Source organism: Schistocerca serialis, chromosome 1 (assembly GCF_023864345.2).
Source record: "Schistocerca serialis cubense isolate TAMUIC-IGC-003099 chromosome 1, iqSchSeri2.2, whole genome shotgun sequence".
NCBI classification, from domain to species: Eukaryota; Metazoa; Arthropoda; class Insecta; order Orthoptera; family Acrididae; genus Schistocerca; species Schistocerca serialis.
Window position 1 is genome coordinate 769,285,643 of NC_064638.1, and position 23,833 is coordinate 769,309,475.

The window sequence follows — 23,833 nt, forward strand, 5'->3', positions numbered from 1 at the left end:
GACCTTTAATTGCTTGCAAAAGTTTGCCTCCTATTCCATAATCTCGTAGAACAGACAATAACTTCCTCCTAGGAACCCGGTCATATGCCTTTTCTAGATCTATAAAGCATAGATACAATTCCCTTCATTATTTGCCGTAAGCTAAAGATCTGGTCCTGACAACCTCTAAGAGGCCTAAACCCACACTGATTTTCATCCAGTTGGTCCTCAATTAATACTCGCACTTTCCTTTCAACAATACCTGAGAAGATTTTACCCACAACTCTGATTAAAGAGATACCTCTGTAGTTGTTACAATCTTTTCTGTTTCCATGTTTAAAGATTGGTGTGATTACTGCTTTTGTCCGGTCTGATGGAACCTGCCCCGATTCCCAGACCATTTCAATTATCCTATGTAGCCATTTATGACCTGACATTCCACTGTATTTGATGAGTTCCGACTTAATTTCATCCACCCCAGCTACTTTATTGCACTGCAATCTATTGACCATTTTCTCCACTTCCTCAGATGTGATCCTATTTCCATCATCATTCCTATCCCATTCTACCTCGAAATCTGAATCATTACTGATCGCATTTTCACCTACATTGAGCAACTCTTCAAAATATTCCCTCCATCTGCCCAAGGCATCCACAGGATTCACCAGCAGTTTTCCTGACCTGTCCAAAATACTTGTCATTTCCTTCTTACCTCCCTTTTGAAGACTGCTAATTACACTCCAGAATGGTTTTCCAGCAGCTTGACCCATAGTCTCCAACCTGTTTCCAAAGTCTTTCCAAGATTTCTTCTTGGATGCTGCAATTATCTGTTTGGCTTTGTTTCTTTCTTCAACATAACTTTTTCTGTCTACCTGAGTTCTAGTATGTAGCCATTTTTTATACACCTTCTGTTTCCTTTTACAGGCTGCCTTGACTGTGTCATTCCACCAAGCTGTTTGCTTCATCCTACTTTTACACACTACTGTTCCAAGACATTCTTTAGCCACTTCTAGTACTGTACATGTCAAAATCAGTGTCGTAATATAAAGTTGAAAAAGCCTACAAGATGAATACAGCCTCCTGCTTCTGTAATATCTTTAGCATGTGTGGCAAAGGAATTAACACCGAAAGTTGAAATCTCCACTCAGGACCAAACAAACAGGAAGTCTACATTAGTACGTGAGACCATCAGGAGAGAGTATGTGAGAAGTGGGAGATGCTAAAAACTGGTATAATGAGCAACAGTTCTCTTACGACCAGCGTAGTCCAGGCAATTCTGGAACATTTTACAGAGGTAATGGCTACCAGTAGCCAGGATCTGGTCATTCATCATCATAGAAATTTTGCCAAGTTGGGCAAGTACGACTTTTGAGAGTAAATAAAATTAAAATTGCCCCTTATCACTGTAGTGGCTGGATTCAACAGTCTGCAACATGCGACATGGAACTTGTTGACAGTAAGATAGAGAATACTATTTTGCAGCACCTTGCAGAGAATGCAAAAGAAAACTTCTTTGCCTTTTCAGCGATATACAGGCTAACTTGCGATTGAGGTTATCATAGTGTTGTCCTCAAAAGCTGCTTAGGAAAGATATTAGGAACTTACGATGAATAGCCATCATGCGTAGGTTCAGGAAGGATCATCCCACTGTAGATAATGTGACCCACCAGGAGGTGGCCATGCAACTGGATTTCCAATGTTCGCAAAAATGTCTGTATGATTCTATCCTGTGGGAGAAGATTTGTTGGGAGAATGGCAATAATTATTTATAGTTGAAGTGTGCAGTCACAGCAGGACTGTGTTATTCATAGGAGGTAACTGAAAGAAAGAGCGGGTTGTCTAGTTGCTCTTACCCATGAAGAGTAAACAAGATAATAACTTAAGCTTTGTCTCATAATGCTGATTTTGTTTAGGAAAATGATAAATAATCAAGAGACCAGTTCATGCCCATTTTTAATTATATACTGAGTTAAGTAATAAAGGAATTACGTAAATCAGAGTTACTATATTTTTCAATCAAAAGATATTTTGATAGTTTATGCATCCCAGAGCCATGTTGGGAGTGCTGCACTATGTGCAGGAAAGTGCGAAATGCTAATATAAAGTAAATTGAAGCAGTAGTCAGAAGGTTGCTTCAAACCACACAGTGGCATTTTTCTGTGTGGTTGGTTCTGTGGAGCAGTACTGTGGATGAGGGTCATGCCTGGTGCATCAACACTAAAATATAACGGTGTAATACCAGTCATTTCCTATTACAGGTGGTATAGCCATCTTCTGAACTGACTTATCTAGCCAGTTATAGGATGATCTACAGTTTAACATGGGATCCAAACCATGATGTGACTTGGCTCTCTACACATATACAAATTGTAGTCAGAGGGGAAAGAACCATATTAACTAAAATTTTAAGTTCCCAGAAGAGTTTATGGAAATGAAATTTTACTTCATGAGGGACTACCTGACTATATTAAAACATTTAGAAGTTCAAGTAACTTTAAACAATGGCATTGATAGTATGGACATTATACAGACCCCTTATCTACGGCATGTAGCACTAACCACTATCAGGAAACAAGGACATTGCAGTTTGGAACTGAATTGTACTGTATTTGACTCTTCTCCCCATCAATATAGCCCATAGTTGTGCAGCTGATTCTCAGTATTCTGAAAATGTTATTGACTCGGAATTTACATCCCAAATGAATGCACAAAACAAGTTTTGAAGACAGTTCAGGGTAAATCATGGTGGTCACAGTTGTATTTCTTCACAACGCAGCTGGTCACTCATATGCACAATATATAGACAACTGTCTTTGTGAAAAACTTTGCTACAACATTCGTGGCATTTTTCTGTGTGGTTGGTTCTGTGGAGCAGTACTGTGGATGAGGGTCATGCCTGGTGCGTCAACACTAAAATATAACGGTGTAATACCAATTTATGGGTATGATCTACATTATAACCACTGCCCACTGTGACATTGGATGATGCCTGGTGGCGTTGTAGGAAAATGATGTGGCACCAAAAGTATGCAAGCGGTGCCGACATGGATGGAGGATCACCCTAGTGATGATATGGACTGCAAATGGGGTAATCCACTGAGATAAATGACTTTGACAAATGGCAGATTATTATCACACAGAGCCTGTGAACGAGTATTTTGAAAATGGTAAAGCTGGTCAAATGTTCATATGTTACTGTTGTGACCATATATGGAAACAGAAGGAGGACAGTCAAACTACCACTAGCGCTAAATGGTTGGACTCTTCACAGAACATGCGGCTCGGGGGCTTGTCTGCTCTGTAAAATAGGATAGATGGTGATCTGTGGCATCTCTGCTGAAAGAACACAGTGGTGGTGCATGTACAATGGTTGCGGAGCACAACATTCATCGTACGTAGTCGAAAGGGGAGCTCCACAGCGGTCCACCCCTACATGGTCACGTGTTGACCCAGTGACATCATCAGTTACGATTGCAGTAGGCACGGGACTATTGGGATTCGACTGTTGATCAGTGGAAACATGCCGGCTCTTTGGGTGAATCACATTTTTGCTACACTAAGTCAATGATTGTCACCACAAATGCTGTCATCAAGCTGAACAGTGGCACAAAACATGCAGTGGGCCATGGAAGTATGATAGTAATCAAAGACACGCTGACACCTGTGAACTACCTGCGTCCCCTCATGCTTGATGTCTTCCCCCACGGCAGTGTCATCTTTCAGCAGTATAACTGTGCATGTCTTGGAGCAAGAACCATGCTACAGTGGTTTGAGGAGCATTGTAGTGAACTCATGTTGATGACTTGGCAACCAAATTCACCTTATGTAAATCCTATGGGACCCGCTTGGGTCAGTATCAGGCGCCATCACCATGTATGCAAATCAGCGACCCATTATTTACGCGAATTACACGATCTGTGCATAGACGTCTAATGTGAAGTAGGCTACCTCCACAAATCTACCAACAAACTGTTCGATCCCTGAAATGCAGGATCAGTGATGTATTTTGTTCCAAATATGGGCAAACAAGCTATTAAGCAAGTGATCATAATGCTCTGGCTCATCAGTGTATATTTAGCATCTGTACTCTGCATGGTGGCTGTCGCGATAGGGAGATTGATTGTTGGTAAGCCTCCGTGTGGGCTTTGTTCTCTTGAATTTTACTTTCATTGTCTTTTTGAAATATATACGTAGGAGGAAGCAATAAATTGATAGATTCTTCTGGAATCATACACACTGAATTTTAATAGCAAAACCACACCTTGATGCCATCACCCTTTTGCACATACTCATCAAACTAGTAACAAAACACACTACTCTTCTTTGGATATTGTCTGTTTCCTCTATCGAACCTATTTGGTAAGTGTCCCAGACTGCCAAGCAGTACTGGAGTGTCAGTTAAACTATGACTTTGTAAGATACATTTTTTGTTGATGGACTACATTTTGTGAGGATTCTTCCAGTGAAACTGTCTGGCTTCTGCCTTTCCTATGTTTAGATCTATGTGGTCGTAGGTACACTCCCAGATATGTAATGAATACGAATGCTTGAAAAGATTGTCCAGCAAATGTTTAATCATGCGTTTATGGGTCTGTTAAGCTATTTGTCCAATGTAGCTATGTTTGTTTAGGTTGAAGGTCAATTGCAAATCCCTGCATTAAGTATTAGTCCTCTGTAGGTGTACCTGCATTTCACTACAGTTTTCTAGCACTGCAACTTCTTTGTATACGTCATCTGCAAACAGTGTTATGGAGCTGCCAGCATAATTCATGAGGTCATTTATGTGTATTGTGAACATTAATGGTCATATAACACTCCATTAGAGAACTCGCAAAGTTACAATACTATTTGATGTTTTCTCTCCATTAACAAAGACTTACTGTATTGTATTTGCTAGACACTCTTCAGTCCGATCATTTCACTGGTCTTATATTCTGTAAACATTTCTTTTGTTCATTAGACAACAATGTGGAATTGTACCAAACATCTTTCAGGAGTCAGGGAACAGGACATTAACCTGGTTGTCAGTATCTATTTATTTCTGGACCTCATGGATGAACAGAATGAGCTGGGATTTCCATAAACAGTGTTTGCAGAATCCATGTTGATTTTTCGGTCGCCAGAAATGTCGTAATATTTGCTAATAAACAGTGTTCCAAAATTCTACAACATACTGGTGCTGGTGATACAGGCCTTTAGTTGTGTGTATCTGTTCAACAACCCTTCTTGAAAACAGGAATAATCTTCGTATTTTCCCAATTGCTTGGGATGCTTTTTTCCTCCAGTGCCTTACGGGAGACTGCTGCTAGAAGAGGGCCACATGTTTTAACTTACTCTGTCGTATACTGTTGCTTTTCCTCTTTTGAGTGATAGTCTATTTTCTATCCTGCAATTCAGTATTTGTCATGTTTGTGTTTGTGCCATTGTTGAAAGGAGGAACTGAAGTATGATAAGACCTCAGTGGAACAATTTTGGCAAAAGGAATTTCATACAAACTTTGTGTTATCCTTGTTTTAACATCATTATTGTCATTGAGTGTTGATCCCAATTGCTCACTGAGCACTGATGCCATTACAGTCACCGAGTGTCTGGAGAGACAACATTTTACACTCGAATTCATTGAATTCTTCACTCATGGCTGTCCTTATGCTAATTTTGGCTTTGTTCTGTCTGTGATTGTCTACAAGGCTTTTACCGTATTGAAATCTGCAGTGAAGCACTCTTGTCTTTCAGAGGCAGCTTTTTAACACAGCTGACAAACTGTGGTGATGCTTTCCCATCATGCACAACTTTACTCAATTCATACACTATGTGACCAAAAGTAACTGGACACCCCCAAAAACATGTTGTTGTTGTGGTCTTTAGTCCAGAGACAGGTTGCATATCTCCATGCTACTCTATCCTGTGCAAGCTTCTTCATCTCCGAGTAACTACTGCAATCTACATCCTTCTGAATGTTCTTAGTGTATTCATCTCTTGTTCTACCTCTATGATTTTTACCCTCCATGATTCTCTCCAACACTAAATTGGTGATTCCTTGATGCCTCAAAACGGTCCTACCAACCGGTCCCTTCCTTTAGTCAGGTTGTGCCACAATTTCTTCTTCTCCCCAATTTTGTTCAGTACCTCCTCATTAGTTACGTGATCTACCCATCTAATCTTCAGCATTCTTCTGTAGCACCACATTTCGAAAGCATGTATTCTTTTCTTGTCTAAACTATTTACTGTCCACGTTTCACGTGCATACATGGCTACACTCCATACAAATACTTTCAGAAATGCTTTCCTTGCGATAGCGAGTCTACATTTTATATCCTATCTACCTCAACCATCATCAGTTATTTTGCTCCCCAAATAGAAAAACTCGTCTAATACTTTAAGTGTCTCATTTTCTAATCTAATTCACTCAGCAACACCCGATTTACTTCATCTACAATCCATTATCCTCGTTTTGCTTTTGTTGATGTTCATCTTATATCCTCCTTTCAAGATACTGTCCATCCTATTCATCTGCTCTTCCGAGTCCTTTGTTGTCTCTGACAGAATAACAGTGCCATCTGCAAACCTCAAAGCTTTTTTTTTTCCATGGATTTTAATTCCTACTCCAATTTTTTTCTTTTTTGTTTCCTGTACTGCTTGCTCAATATACAGATTGCATAACATTGGGGATAGGCTACAACCCTGTCTCACTCTCTTCTCAACCACTGCTTCCCTTTCGTGCCCCTCTACTCTTATAACTGCCATCTGGTTTCTGCACAAATTGTAAATCGCCTTTCACTCCTTGTATTTTATGCCTGCCACCTTCAGTATTTGAAGGAGAGTATTCCAGTCAAGATTGTCAAAAGCCTTCTCCAAGTCTACAAATGCTAGAAATGTAGGTTTGCCTTTCCTTAACCTATTTTCTAAGATGAGTCACCTCACGTGTACCAACATTTCTATGGACTCCAAACTGATCTTCCCTGAGTTTGGCTTCTACCAGTTTTTCCATTAATCTGTAAAGAATTTATGTAAGTACAGGGTGATTCAAAAAGAATACCACAACTTTAGGAATTTAAAACTCTGCAACGACAAAAGGCAGAGCTAAGCACTATCTGTCGGCGAATTAAGAGAGCTATAAAGTTTCATTTAGTTGTACATTTGTTCGCTTGAGGCGCTGTTGACTAGGCGTCAGCGTCACCTTTCTTTGAAGGTGCTACTGTAACTGGACTACAGTATCTGGAGATGTTAGAGAATTGGCTGTTCCCTCAGCTCGAACAAGAAGCACAACAATTCATATTTCAGCAGGATGGAGCGCCACCACATTGGCACTTATCTGTCCATAACTACCTGAACGTCAACTACCCGAGGCGATGGATCGGCCGCCAGGCAGCCCTGATCTTACCCCCTGCGATTTTTTCTTATGGGGGTATGTTAAGGATATAGTGTTTCGGCCACCTCTCCCAGCCACCATTGATGATTTGAAACGAGAAATAACAGCAGCTATCCAAACTGTTACGCCTGATATGCTTCAGAGAGTGTGGAACGAGTTGGAGTATCGGGTTGATATTGCTCGAGTGTCTGGAGGGGGCCATATTGAACATCTCTGAACTTGTTTTTGAGTGAAAAAAAACCTTTTTAAATACTCTTTGTAATGATGTATAACAGAAGGTTATATTATGTTTCTTTCATTAAATACACATTTTTAAAGTTGTGGTATTCTTTTTGAATCACCCTGTATTTTGCGGCCTTGACTTATTAAACTGATAGTTCGGTTATTTTCACACCTGTCGAACTGCTACATTCTTCTTGAAATCTGAGGGTATTTCGCCTGTCTAATAGATCTTGCTCACCAGATGGCAGAGTTTTGTCATGGCTGGCTCTCCCCCCAAGGCTATCAGTACCTCTAATGGAATGTTGTCTGTTCCTGGGGATTTTTTTTTTACTTAGGTCTTTCAGTACTCAAATTCTTCGCGCAGTATCATATCTCCCATCTTATCTTCATCTATGTCCTCTTCCATTTTCATAATATTGCCTTCAAGTACATCGCCCTTGTATAGACGCTTTATATACTCCTCCCATCTTTCTGCTTTCCTGGTTTTCCATCAATACTCTTGATATTCATGCAGGTGATTCTCTTTTCTCCAAAGGTCTCTTTCATTTTGCTGTAGGCAGTATCTGTCTTACCCCCTAGTGATATATGCTTCTACCTCCTTACATTTGTCCTCTAGCCACCCTTGCTTAGCCATTTTGCACTTCCTGTGTATCTCATTTTTGATACGTTTGTATTCCTTTTCACCTGCTTCATTTACTGCATTTTTATATTTCCTCCTTGCGTCTATTAAATTCAGTATCTCTTCTGTTATCCAAGGATTTCTACTAGCCATTGTCTTTTTACTTACTTCATTCTCTGCGGCCTCACTCTTTCATCTCTGAAAGCTACCCATTCTTCTTCTACTGTATTTCTATCCACTGTATTTGTCAATCATTCCCTTATGCTCTCTCTGAAACTCTCGTAAGCACAAAAGTGTAAAGGCCGACCTCGTCTGTTGACAGACAAGAGGCCACCAACAGTTGAAGAGGGTTGTAATGTGTAATAGGCAGACATCTATCCAAATCGTCACAAAAGAATTCCAGACTGCATCAGGATCCATGCAAGTACTATGACAGGCTGGAAGTGAGAAAAGTGAATTTCATGGTCGAGCGGCTGCTCATAAGCCACACATGACGCTGGTAAATGCCAAATGATGCCTCGCTTGGTGAAGGAGTGTAAACATAGGACAATTGAACAGTGGATAAACATTGTGTGGAGTGACGAGTCACGGTACGCAATGTGGCGATCCAATGGTAGGGTGTGGGTACGGCAAATGCCCGGTGAATGTCATCTGCCGGCACGTGTAGTGCAAACACTAAAATTCTGAAGCTATGGTGTGGTCATGTTTTTCATGGAGCGGCTTGCACCCCTTGTTGTTTTGGGTGGCATTATCACAGCAAAGACCTACATTGATGTTTTAAGCACCTTTGTGCTTCCTACAGTAGAAGAACAATTCGGTGATGGCAATTGCTTCTTTCAGCATGATCGAGCACCTGTTCATAATGCACGGTCTGTGGCGAAGTAATTACATGACAATAACATCCCTGTAATGGACTATAGAACACCTTTGGGATGTTTTGGAACGCCGACTTCATGTGATGTCTCACTGAGCGACATTGATACCTCTTCTCAGAGCAGCACTCCGTGAAGAATGGGCTGCCATTCCCCAAGTAACCTTCCATTACCTGATTGAGCGTATGCCTGCGAGATTGGAAGCTGCCATCAAGGCTAAGGGTGGGCCAACACCATATTGAATTCCAGCATTACCGATGGAGGGTGCCACAAACTTGTAAGTCATTTTGATCCAGGTGTCCAGATACTTTTGATCACATAATGTACGTGTCTAAGGCATATTGTACAACACCAATGAACTTTGCCTGTTTATGCTCAATATTTTCAGTCACAGAGATGAATGTTTGATGTTGACTTTTCAGGTAATCAGGACTCTGCTTCTTGTAGCACTTATTGAACAAAAATTTCTTACGGCCTTTCTGTTTGTTCCCACTGATCATCCCCACTGATCCTCATACTCTTTATGCTGCTATAACAGCCTTACGATCACCAATTCCCTGCTCTGCTGTAACTGAGGCAATAAGCTCAGGCCTGTTTTTGACCAGGAGATCTAAGGTGTTGCCCTCACAAGTTGGTTCTCTGATTTACCATTCATGGTGATTTTCGGATGTGGAATTTAGGACAGTTTCACACAATTCCCTAATAACTGCTATAGTCACTTGAGTTTCCCAGTCTGTAGCTGCTAAGTTGAAATTTCCCCCAATCTATACTACCATATAAAGACAAATTGTTGTTTAATATTGTTACCAAAAATCTTGAAAAGTTCTTGACCAATCTGCATCAGATTGTTACACGATACTCTAATAAACATTAAGGAACTTAGAATGTGACAAAATTCATGAAGAAAGACATCATGCATGGTTAAAATTTCAAATGCACAAAACAGAAGAAAATGCCACCAACCTCAAAAAAATCAGGAAAAAGTTCACACAGATTATCAGACAAACCAATAGACAATTACAGACTCAATAGAACAAAATTACCATAAAACCAATTCCAGAGGCTTTTACAAAATGTTTGGAAGACAGTTACAAAAATTTGCCCCTCCCACCTTAATGCTGAAAAGGGAAGATGGAAAAATGGCACATAACAACAAGGAAAATGCCGAAATCGTGGCAAAAGCATTTAGTAAACTTTTGAATTGTGAAGATCCCCAGGAACTTTTAGCAATTAATACAGACACACAATCAAGACTCCACCTGATCTCATAAATCCTCCAACAATCCAAGAGGTGGAAACGGCACTCAAAGAGATGAAAAATTATAAGGCAAGCCGAGAAGACCAAGTGTTTTCAGAAATGTGGAAATATGTCAGTGATACTGTTCGAACGTCCTTACACATAGTCCTATCAAAAATATGGGTAACAGAAAAGTTTCCTGAACATTGGACCACAGCCATAATCCACCCACTCCACAGAAATACCTAGATAATTACAGAGGTATCTCTCTATTAGACTGCACATACAAGATTTTCTCCAGAATCGTATACAAGAGGATCAAAGAGCAACTAGAGGAAGAATTAGGTGAATACCAAGGAGGCTTCATACCTTGGAGAAGCTGTGCAGAACAGATCATCACTTTAAAACTAGCCATAGCATATTACAAGAAACGAAATAAAACTCTTTTAATAACCTTCGTGGACTTTAAAAAAGCATATGACTGTATCCATAGACCTTCCACGTTAAAAATCTTAAAAAATTTTGGGCTCCATACAAAATTAATCAAATTGATAGAACTCACCTTAACCAACACTGTATCAAAAGTCAAGATCAGAGGGGAACTCTCTGAGCCATTCATCATAAAAACAGGTTTAAGACAAGGAGATTGCTTGGCAGCCTGCTGTTCAACTGTGGTTTAGAATACATAATGAGGGAATGGTACAAGATTAAACCAAAGAACATCCAAATTGGAAGACCAAAAGACAGCATAAGTTTAAATTGTCTAGGATTTGCTGATGATCTTGGTCTCTTTTCCAACAGTATTCAGGAAACCAAACAACAAGTTATCTCACTACAGGAAATAGCACAGAAAATTGGTCTTGGAATATCCTTCGAAAAAACAATCATCTTGTTAACTGACCCACCACTCATAAACAAAATTGCCATAGGAAACCAAGAAATGAAAATTGTAGATAAATTTAAATATTTGTGAGAAATCATAACATATAACCTCAATGAAAAGCCAACATGACGTAACAGAATAAACAAATTGACTAGAGCACAATACATCACCAAGAACACCTACAGCAAAAAGAGCCTGTCAATAGCAACAAAATTAAAACACTACAAAACAGTCACTCAACCAGAAATAACATATGCAAATGAAACCAGCTTCAGAACAACTAACACTGGACAAATAGACAAAATACTCAAAATAGAGAGAAAAATCATCAGAATGTGCATAAACAAATCGTACCAGAAAGATAGACACTGAAGAGTAGTTACAAATGAAACAGTCTACAAGGAAATAGAACCAGTAATGAGTACAATCAGGAAGAAACACATTTCATTTTTTGACATCTAATCAGAACACCAGAGAACAGGATCATCAGGGGAATAATAGAAAAATTGTTGAATAGTAAGTGCAACATTAAGTGGATTACAGAAATCAAGGAAGATATGGATGAGCTACAGATTACATTGGAAGACATAAGAAACAAAACTGACAAAATCAGGAAACTCACAGACAAACAAACCAGACTGCAAATGAGAATCAACAAACAGACAATAGGAAGGGTGATTTCTGATGAAGAAAGAAGGCTGAGATCCAAGAGAATGAAGGAATACTGGGCTGACAGGAAACTGAAAAATTCTTTGTATAAAGTTGGCTAGAGTGGTCCAATGAAGGCCATAAAATTTAAATAAATAAATAAAAACATTAAGGTGGCTGCAGACTACATATTTTTTAATATAAGTTTATATGTTTGTTTCATTTGCAGTAACAATAGTCAGAGAGAGAGGGGTTAGAGGACTAAGAAGGGGGAAGGAAACAGACATTGAGGGGGGGGGGGGGGGAGAGAGAGAAAGAGATGGACAGAGAGTATGGAAGGGGAGATGGAGAGCTAGGTAGGAGGGGGGCGGGGGGAGGGGCCATCAGAGCTGCTGGCAATCATGGGGATTTTCTCGCAATGAGCCAATCATCATCTACACAGTTAACATCTACTAAATGTAAATGGAATGTTGTCACGATTCAAAGACCCTCCCAGCTGCATCACATTTTCTCATGATTTCATGTACTGAAGACAGCAGTCCTTTGCTACAGTAAATCCTTTTATTATTCAGAAAGGTGTTGATGCAATTGCCAGCCCTGTAAAATCCTGCTCTCGTTTACGCAATGGTACTTTGCTTTTGGAAACCTTCTAGTTCTTAAGCACAACAACTGCTTGCAGCTTCACTCCTCCACAGCTATCCTGTTGAGGTCCTTCGAACACTGAATTCTTTCTGTGGTTTTATTTACTCTATGCTGCTTGATGATTTGACAAAGGCAGAAATCCAAACATATCTCTCTGATCAGGGCATCATTGCAGTCCATCAGGCGATGAAAAAGATAGATGCATCCATAGGCCCACACACACACTTTTCTCTCTTTTGATAGAGTGGTGCTTCTATCAAAAATCAAAGCAGGCTATGAAGTTATCACTGTCCAACTGTACATTCTGAACCCGATGTGCTGCTACCAGTGTCATCGTTATAACCACACTCAAATGTCCTGTGATAGGGATGCTCATGAGGGCAATAGTCCACCTCCTTCTCCCAGCGTGGTGGGCTATCAACTGTAATGGCAACCATATAGCCTCTTCCCAAGATTGTCCAGTGTATCTCAATGAGTGGTTGATCAAAGGGAACTGGGTGAAGGAAAAAGTGTCTTACACTGTCCCTCAGAAGTTGTTGGCTAGTCAAAAATCCTGTGTTCTACCATCTGGTACTTACAGTCTATACTTGCTACATCTCACTCTACGAGAGACACAGCCACGCAGAAATGCGACCTTAGACTCAGCACCGCAGTTGCAAAATCACCCAGTGTCACAGAAGCATCCCTGTCTCCTCCTCCAGCTGTGCAACAATCCACCAAACTTTCGCCTCACAGGATGAAGTCACCTGCTACATAACCAGCAGACCAGAAACGATAGAAGGAATACTCCTGTCAAGACTTTTTATGTCCCTCCAGCCGCTAAACGTCTGAGGCTTTCTCTGCCAGCCAGAAAGGCCCCAACAAATCAAACAAGGCAACCGGTCTTCTCCTTTGCCAACTCAGTGATCCTCTTCAGCAGTGCTGCCACTGATACCCTAACCCAGCCGATCTCCATTTTGCCGGTGCAGATCACAAACTGTTTTTCTGCCCTGGACTCTGCAGACTGACAGAGTGAAAATGCCAGTGCCTCTGTAGATCTCATGGAACAGGATCCTCCAGCATCTGTGCCCTGTAGCAATGAGTCTTCGAAGGCTGTCACTCGCCAGCTGCCAAGGCAACACTCCTTCATTTTTTCCCTCCTTCCCTTTCCTCATCTTGACTCTACTCCAGTGGAACGTTCACAGCCTTAGGTCCAACAAAGAGGAATTGTAGCTGCTCTTGGAATCACAGCGTCCACTTGTTCTCTTCCTCCAGAAAACAGATTGTGTCATCATGACCGCTTTGAGCTCTTGCATTTCCTTCTTGTCCGCTTTGACATTCCCCCCGAGGACAGCATTCCATCTCATGGGGGAGTCATGCTGCACAACAGCCAGGATGATGTTCATAGTCAAACACCTCACTGAGCACCCAGCCACAAGCTGTTGTAGTTCACATTTTTCTTCCCCCACTTCACCTTTTCCCTTTGTACCATTTATATCCCTCCATCATTCGGTGTCACCAGGGCAGACTTCCTCCAGCTTATTGGGCAACTCCCTCACCCCTTTCTGCTGCTCGGTGACTTAAATGCACACCATCCCCTTTGGGGTTCTCCCAGAACCTGTTCAGGAGGTGCCCTTTTGGCTGACCTTCTCAATCGGCTTAATCTCACTTGTCTTAACATGGGAGCACCCACATTCCTTTCTGCACACTTATTCCCATTTGGTCCTCTCCTTCTGCACTGTCTGGCTTGCCCATCCTCGTGAGTGGTCTGTTCTCGCAGACACTTACTTGAGCAACTGTTTCCCGTGTTCTATCCGTTTGCTGACTTCTACACCACCTACAAGCACACCCAACTGGCAGCTTTCTAAGGCCGACTGGAGGCTTTACTCCTCTCTGGTGATCTTCAGCGAACATCATTTCCCCAATTGTGATGACCAGGTAGAATATCTTACAAATGTTATCCTTACCAGCACAGAACATTCCATTCGTCACACTTCCTCTTTACTGCACCATATCCCGGTCCCTTGGTGGACTGAGGCATGCTACGACGCAATTCGCGCGCAGAGACATGCTCTCCACATTTTTAACTGTCATCCTACGATGGCAAACTGCATTCGTTATAAAAAATTGTGTGTATAGTGTCGTTGCATTCTTTGGGGTAGCAAAAAGCTAGCTAGATTTCATTTACTAGTTCACTTAACAGTTCCACTCCCTCTTCCGTCATGTGGGCCAACCCCAACCTCCAACAGCATTCTGGGACCAAGGTCCATTCCCCAATTTCCAGCCCGTCCATAGCAGATTATGTCATAGTGGACCCTATTGCTATGTTGAACACCTTGGGCTGCTATTTTGTAGAGATTTGGAGCTCCACCCACTATCAGCCCTTCTCTTCTCAGAATCATGAGTGCTACAATGCCGCCTTTACTATGAGGGAGCTATATCATTCTCTCACTTCATCCCAATCCTACAGCCCAGAACTGGACGATGTGCACGTTCAGCTGTTGCAGTACCTTTCTCTTGCGGGCAAGCATTTTCTCCATCACATCTGGGCAGAGGGCTTGTTTCCCAGACGCTGGCTTGAAGTCACTGTGATACCCATATCTAAGCCTTCTAGTTACCACCTCATTTCTCTTACCAGCTGTGTTTGCAAGGTGATGGAATGTATTATTCATGCCCGGCTGGTATAGTGGCTTGAGACTTGCAATTTACTAACCACTGCAGTATGCAGATTTCAAGTGTACCGTTCTGCAGTTGACCCTCTTGTCAGTTTGTCAACCCATGTCATGAATGGTTTTCTGTGGAAATACCAGACTGTGGTCATGGTTTTTGATCTGGTGAAAGCCCACGATACCTGCTGGAGGATTGGTATCCTCTGCACTCTCTACATGTGGGTCTTCCGAGGCCGGTTGCCCCATTCCCATCAGGAATTTTTAAGAGACCGAGTTTTCGGGGTACATGTAGGTTCTGCCATGTTGGACACCTTTATCCAGGAAAATGTTGTGCCTCAGGGTTCCTGAGCATTGTTCTCTTTCCTATCACCATTAACCCAGTTATAGCCTGTCTCCCGTTGGGCATCTTGGACTCCCTTTTTGTTGACGATTTTGCTTAATGCAGTTCTCCATGGACTTCTTTCCTTGAGTGGCATCTTCAGCATTCTCTGTTGTTCATTTGTACGAATTTCTGACAGTGCAGTTGGTTTCTTCCACCGTCTTTACATCTTAGGCCAGTTGCTCTTCCATTCATTGAAATTACAAAATTCCTGGTGCTCATGCTTGATAGGAAACTTTCTTGCTCCTCCCATGTGTCTTATCTGGTTGCCTGCTGCATGTGGTCCCTCAATGTCCTACTTGTCCTCAGCGGTACTTCCTGGGGAGTGGATTGCACCACCCTCCTCCATTTGTTCCAGTCCCTTGTCCTTTCAAAACTCGACTACGGGAGTTTCGTTTATGCACCTGCACATCCATCTGTCTTATGATCTCAATACAATCCACCATCGTGGCATCGGTGTGCCCACTGGTGCCTTTTACACTGGCCTGGTTGAGAATCTGTATGCAGAAGCTGCCGAACTACCACTGTCATACTGCCATGATTCTCTCTTCAGTAGATGCGCATGCCATTTGCTGCCATGTCTGGCTGTCCATCCTATGCCTCCTTTGATCACCAGTATGGGGCACGTCCTATCCTATGCCTCCTTTGATCACCAGTACGGGGAGCATCGCTCTTCTGTGTTACCTCCTGGAATTCGCTTTCTTCTATTGCTCTGGCAGCTTAACTTCATGCTACCTTCCCAGTGGGTGTGAACCCTTCACCACCTTTGCTTCGTGCGGCGACCCACGTTCACCTTGGACTTCATTCGCTGCCTAAGAAAACTACTCCACCCTTGCTCTATTGCCACAAGTTTCTTGCATGGAAGTTCGTGATAGTACCTTTGTGTACACTGATGGCTCTCGGACTGACTGTGGTGCCGGGTATGCTTTCATCATTGGCATCAACGATTTTCAGTATAGGGGTCCGGAGCACTTCTCAGTATTTACAGCATAGCTCTTCGCCCTGTATCAGTGCACACAGTACATCTGGCAGCACGGGCTTTTCAATTGTGTCATCTGCTCTGACTCAGTGCCCTTCAGAGACTCTGTGTGCTGTACTGCCACTCTGCTGTACTTCCACTCTTGGTGGAGCTGCTGTGATGTGGGTCCCTGGTCACATCATTCTGATGGGAAACAAGGCCGGTAATGGTGCTGCCAAGGCTGCAGTCCTCATATCTCAGCCTGTTAGTTCTTCCATTCAATCTAATGATCTGTGTCGCTGTCTGTCAGCAGGTAGTGTGTCACTTTGGCATCACTACAGGTCTTCCTGTTATGGGGACAAGCTCCAGGGAACTAAATCTCTCCGAGAAGCTTGGGCAACCTCGTCTCTACCCTCTCACCATGAGGAGATCATTTTAGCTTGGTTACATACTGGTCACTTTCTTTTTAGCCATCGCCATTTGTTAAGTGGTGATCCTCTGCAACTTTGTGCTCATTGGCCTCAACCCTTGACAGTTCACTGTTTCCTGTTTTTTAATCACTTATGTTCTCATTTGTGTTTGCTGTCTGATTTATCAGCCATTTTAGCGAATGAAGCCCAGGCTGACCACTGCATTTCACTTTGTATGCTTCATAGCAATATGGCAAAGGGCATTTAATTTTTAGTTCAGGACCTCCATTATTTTTCTGGCGTATTTTATGATCCTTTCTCCAAGTCCTTGTTTTTAGCTGTCTTTTCTTCTATTGATTGAGCTTAACGTGTAGTAATTTTTAACTCCTCTTTCTTCTTCTTGTTCTATGGTTCTGGCAAGGACATGTATGACCCTAGTTGTTTTTGCGCCCTAAAACAAACCAAACCAAATTAGCAACTCTCTGTTGTTGACCAGTGATATTGAATCAGTGAAGAAAGTGCAGATTGCCAGCCCAAAGGTGGCAGTAGTCGAGACAGCCTAAGAAGATCCCTGACGGCTCACAGCACTGTTGTCAGCTTTGACCTGTGAAGCACTAATGGCTGTGGGTGAAAACAGTAACCATCTAAAGGGCTCTGACAACACTGAGGCATTGCCATAGAGACATTTACAAAACCGCATTACAATACTGGCTGAGGTATCCCTGCAAAGCTGTTATGCCTAGTCCATTGCAACTGTCAGGTATCACTTACCCCAGTTCCACTGTAGGTTGTTATTGTGAGGCACACAGTATACAGTAGCCTTCTTCTGGTAAGATGTCACATTGTTAGTCAGAATACACATGGTGTAGTAAGCACCCGGGTGCATATTGTATCAATGATGGAATCATAGTGTAATGTAGTAGAACTGTAATAAAATTTGATGACTGTCCTAGTTATAATAGATCACAACACTGCATTAATGTTATGCAAATGTATTAGATACTGTCCATATTGGGCCGTTCCCCCACCGACCCCCCCTTTTTAATTACTTGCTGGTGGCTTGCACTGTACTGATATTGGACCGTAAGTTGTTAGCCCTGGGATTGAATTACCGGTTAGTTTTAGGATTTTTTCTGTCACATTACATAAGTTTCACCTCTATCAGTGTCTAACGTACATTAAAAAACTGAAGCTGCATCATAATTTGGTGTCCTTATTACACAATAGGAGGAAAATTGTAAGGCTATTTCATCTTCGGTAAAGCCATAGACTGGTGAACTATTCAAACTAGGAAAAATTAGTCAGAACTGATCATGTAAACTGAAATTTTCTTCATTATTGTAGAAGAAAATGAGATGTCCACTAACTGCAAGAACATTTAAATTCCTCTTTGTTATTGATAGACACATACAGTTGCTGTAATTCTATGCATCAATATTACCACAATTCTTAATCAGATAACACATCATCAGATAATTGTGTCAGACTCGTTTGTTCTGTGATACAAAAAGTTGAGGATTGAAGTAATAAACAGTTTGTAAGTTCCCACTCATCCTCATGATGTGACGTACTTCATGATTCTGTGAGTTGTTGTTGCCATTTACAAATTGTGTTCATGTTTCCGTCGACAGCTCAGTACTTGATCTCTTATCTCACCAAGAGACTGAAATTGCGAGAAAACAGATCAGTGTAGAAATAACTTAAGCACTGGTAATAATACTACGTGTTAGGTTGGTGCATATGTTCAAAGCATTTTTGTTTCGCATGTTGGTATTCTGGTTGCTATGGATTTATTTAGCGATTGTCATTTTTTATTTGTAGTTCACTGTTGCTATTTGAGTTTACGTATTGTTATTTTGTCATTTGGAAATAGTGATTGGCACTGTGGACACTAGAAAATGGAGTTTCAAGGGGAGAAATCAGAACATTTCTGACATATTCTTCTGTCCGAGTTCAATAGAGAGGTTACAGCAGTGGAAGCAACCAGAAACATGTACATCATGTTTGGGTATAGTGCCTTTGCAAAGGTACTCCATGGTAATGCCCACCTGCATTCTCCTAGAGTGGCAAAAAACACCATACAGGAATTGGGTTGGGAAGTCATTCTGCACCCACCTTATTCATCTGATCTTGAACCCTCAGATTTTCACCTTTTCTCCCCTCTAACAAACAGTGTTCAAGGAACTTCCTTTACAGATGAAAATGCACTCCAAACATGAGTCCATTAGTTCTTCACCTCAAAACCACATGATTTCAACAGTCGCGGAATTGAGAAGTTACCACAGCATTGGCACACTGTTGTAAATAGTGAAGGACAATATACTATTGATGACTAAATTCTCTGTTATTTGTATCTGTTATGTTTATTAAACTTATGGAAAAATGCCAGACTCGTGCACCAACCCAGTACATTGTGACGTGAGGTGGCCCTGACTGGCGATAGTGAAAAGGTTATGTGATGCTTTCATATTGTTAAAAAATTCTCATAGTAATTTTATTGTATGCTCCATGCTAGGGTGGTAATTAGTAACAAGGGCAATCGAGTTTTGGGCCTTGGAGGCACACCAGGAAATTGAATAAAATCCTCTCAGGACATATCTTGTGGCATGTGGTTAAATATCCATGAATCCACTAGTTTTGACTGAGTGCTCCTTAGTCATACTCAAGTGGTAACTCACAGTTGTGTAGTAAGTACCTCATGCTTTATAAAGCTGGAGTACAGGTGCTCAGTCCACCATCTTATAAAGCTATGTTTCCATCCCGCATTTTCCATACTAGCTTAAACTTTCCAACTGCGGAGTTCCATCCTGAGCTTAGCTGCAAACTGCCATGTTCATATATCTGATATTTTTATCTATATAGCTTCTTTAATTATGCTGTCCCAGAAACCATTAGCCTTCCTCATGACAGAGGTGTTATTGAATGCAGTTTATGTCCATTTAGCAATGCATGTTCCAGTACCACTGACTTCACCAGATAGCATAGTTGCAGACACCTCTCATGTTCGGCATGCACAGTCCTCCTGATGTAATAAAGTAAAAATGCAAAAAATAACATCTATTCACTCTTCATGCCCCCAGCTAAAATACTCCAATTCATCAGGTCTATGGAAGAAGGGAAAAAAAGTTTAGGCTGCAGAACACCCAACATTTACAAAATATTGTGTGTGTGTGTACAGTGTTAAGTGTGGGTGGACCATGCACACAGTAGAATAGTACTGGATTGAATATGAGAGGTGTCTGCTATAAGCTATCTGTAGGTGTCAGCAGTAGGTGGACATACATTGCAAGATGGACATAAAATTACATTCAACAGCACCTCTGTGATCATGAAGGCAGCTAGTTTCTTGGAAGTTGTAGTTAAAGAAGCATTACAATCAAAATATCTGGTAACACCAGCAATAATGGTATGATTTTGCAGTGTCTGTATTGTTCAGAAATAAGATGCAGTGTTCCTTCGGACATGCATTCATGGCAGCTGCAGCCATTATGAAAAACATGAAATGTCTTTGCAGGTGTGAATATGAACAACCATCAGATGTACTGCTCACAATAAGAGGGGAATCGTGGTTGGAGTCCTGGTGTTTCCATTACACAGCTGATGGTTGTCCAGATTCATAAGTGTTAATACATTTGATGTATCAATAATGGTGGTTTGCAGCCGAGCACATGGAATCTGGACGTCGCCAGGTTAAAGCAGGCACAGCAGATAAGGGACAGAAACATTGCTTTAATTAATCTCAAAATTAATGTGTTCCAGCTTTGTGTCAAAATTAATGTGTTCCAGCTTTGTGTGGAATGTGTGCATTTGAGTTTGACATAACCAAGGCAATTTTCATGTCATGTTTTATTGGATTAGTTAGTGGATATGGGAGTACTACAACAGATGTTGTCAGTATATTTTAACACATTGACCATAATGTGACTGCTGGCGGCTACAGCAGAAGACTCCATGGCGGCCTCATTGTTAGTGAACATGTTAATGAACATTCCACTTCAAATTGGATGATAAGAAACATGAGCTAAGAAAAGAGCATCATTTCTTATGTGTAATAAGGTTGTTTATTGTTGTGTTTGCAGTTTGCTAAGACTGGGGGGCATAAACATCACAGAACTGTCCCAGGGATCTTGATAAAGACATAGTAAGTTTGATATCTGTGAAGATTTTTTCCTTCATTGCCTTCTTAAGTGTCTGTGATTGGTAACTTGCAACCAAGTGGAAATGTAGTTAACTGATAGAGAAATGTTTCTCTAGATGCTAATGAGCCTTTTGATCCTGGGTCATTCCTAACACCGTTGTTCACAGACTATGTTAGGGAGCGTGTTCAAGTATCTAGCATATAAGAGTAACCTATCACAACTGGCTCTTTTATGTCTCCTGATCATTGTTGAGTGCTGCATCTCATTGTGCTTGCTTCTTTCCTGTTGTGGCTATAAGGGTTTTCCAGTAGCTAGCACAGGAAACTTATTTGGAAAACTTAGATTTTCCACCACATCCCTTAGCTATACAGATGCACAGAAAATGTATATGGTAATTTTCCATACATATTTTTGTAGTCTTCCAAAGACATTATTGAAATGGAGTGACAACAGTCAATGCTTTATCTATTCTGATTTCCGCAATTTTCTTATACTGCATGTTTGGTCTCAAATATTCAAATTTAGTAACTTGCGCACTATCCACGTAGACAGCAGACAGTGACTGTTAGTTGTTATTAGTGTGGTCTACAGTGTACTGATTTTTGCACATATGGATTTGCTAAGTTGGTGTACAGTATAATTTAGCCATTGCATCATATCCAAATATATAGTATCTAGTATGTATTATAGCCATTGAGGCCAAAGGAGGAAGAACAGTATATAATACAACATTACATTCTTGACATCTGTCCTATGCTATTAAGGTTAAGATCTGAATCAATGGCTGAAAGTGAGGGGTAGATATACTTATGAGAAACCAGTGTCTAAGTGATTATGTCCATTTCTTGGGAAGGCCTAAGTTAATGTGAGCATGACTTGTCATAGCTTCTAGCAGTGTGCTTCATCTGTTCGCAGAGAATTACTTAATTTCATCGGGAGCATGCCCATAATTTTGGTTAAAAGTGTGATACACATCTTGGTAAAGTGTTAGAATTACTCAACAATATATAAAAAAATGAGCACAACTTTCTCGAGTAGCAGAGCTTTGCATCCAGTCCCACCCATTGTTTGACTTTTGAACGGGGGTCACAGTGTTGTACTCAGTAGTCTACTGATTCAATTGTAACAGTACACAAAGCTCCAAACAGTCATAGCTGAGCTCTACAAGTTTCTGAAATGCTTTGTATAGAGATGTTCATAAATTATGGTGGTGTCATAAGCAATGAATTTCATTTTGTAATGTATTACAATTTGTAATTGGTTCTTTTTTCCAGATTGCCCTACGAAACCATTTGCTGAAACTTAGGAAATTTAAGTAAAATAAGAATGACTTATGTCAGTGGACAGCTACGTTAGTGCAGTGGTGCTGGGAGATCGATCAGAGAGCTTCATATGTCAGCCAACTGTTCCATCAGTACTTGTTGTTGTGAAAACCAATAATCCTACAGAAGCTATAAATGAGGATTACTTACAGTAGTTTCTAAGTGCTGATTTAGTGTTTGATATTCTGCCTTGTAAGAGGACAATTTTTCACTTCTTTTCTTACCATTGACAATAAAACTCATTTGATACAGAAGTACAAGAAGAGAGAGCTGACAAATTCCTTTGTTCGATTTGTTTATTGCAATTCACTCTGATCTTGGAAGATTGTCACCATCAATATTTGTGAAATGTGGACTAATGCTGTAAAATATTATCTTGTAATAAATGTGCAATCAGGATATAAGTTCCTTTCATCTGGTTGAGAAGAGTGTTTATATTTGCCCATTGTAAATGTTTGCTATGCAGGCATACTGCATTTACCTAAAGATTTTCTCTGTAATTATGATATATATTATAAAAAATACTGAGAGACACTTCTTCTGCATTATTTATATTTTGTGGCCCATATACTTCCATCAAATTAAAGCTGAAAGAAAGAAAGTGAATTGTCTCCATCATTGGATGGAAACAGCCAACAGTGTATTCTAGTACAAATAACAAAATCTAGCACACGTTTTGCTTTAATTTTTTGCATTATCGCAAATTCACTAAAAGGTCTCACATTAATAATAGTGAACCAGGAATAATACACATAAATACTACATACTGTCTAAAACTGAAAACTATCAGTACTAATTTTTTTATCATAGATCACCCATTTTCACTTGAGGAATAAAGATACATAGGGCAAAACACTATTTGAGGTAATGAGAGTTGCATCAACATTCCAACCAATCCAAGAATGGAAATTCCTGGATGGAGAAATACGTAAAATAAAGGAAACAGCCAATAACCTACAGTGGATCGATGTGTGGAGCTCAGTAACGCATAACAGGAAACAGCATTCACACTAATTTTCGAGCACCAGCTCCTTTTCCAGCAATAGCACACACACACACAGCTGCACAGTCTAAGGCACCTTGCCATGGTCGCGCGGCACCCCCCCCCCCCCCCCCCCCCCGCCCCTCCCCCATCGGTGGTTCGAGTCCTCCCTCGGGCATGGGTGTGTGTGTTGACCTTAGCGTAAGTTAGTTTAAGTTAGATTAAGTAATGTATAAGCCCAGGGACCGATGACCTCAGCAGTTTGGTCCCATAGAGGGACTTACCATAAATTTCAGAAACATTTACACACACTCTCGTAGCCATGGCATGTGTAGAGACCAAACAAAAACGTAAACTGCTGCCTTATCTCAAGGATTTTGTTAGTGGATGACTAAAACAAAAAAGGAAGTAGCTTTCAAGATATGCGCACACGCCATTTTTCAGTTCACCATAATAACTGCTCTATGAATAAGTAAGTTAAATAATGAAACATTGGAAGAAGTATGTTTAGAAGCAAGCATGAA

General features: G+C 40.9%; 1 protein-coding gene across 2 annotated transcripts in view; it reads left to right on the forward strand.

Annotated features, from left to right (window-relative positions):
* LOC126482826 (protein SDA1 homolog) overlaps positions 1–22,861 on the forward strand; it is a 184,417-nt gene extending 161,556 nt beyond the window's left edge. For both annotated transcript variants that reach the window (XM_050106567.1, XM_050106566.1), the window contains exon 20: positions 22,280–22,861. In XM_050106567.1, the coding sequence (XP_049962524.1) occupies positions 22,280–22,324 (45 nt within the window). In that variant the 3' untranslated portion in view covers positions 22,325–22,861. The remainder of the gene's footprint in view (positions 1–22,279) is intronic.
* Positions 22,862–23,833: the final 972 nt, after the last annotated feature.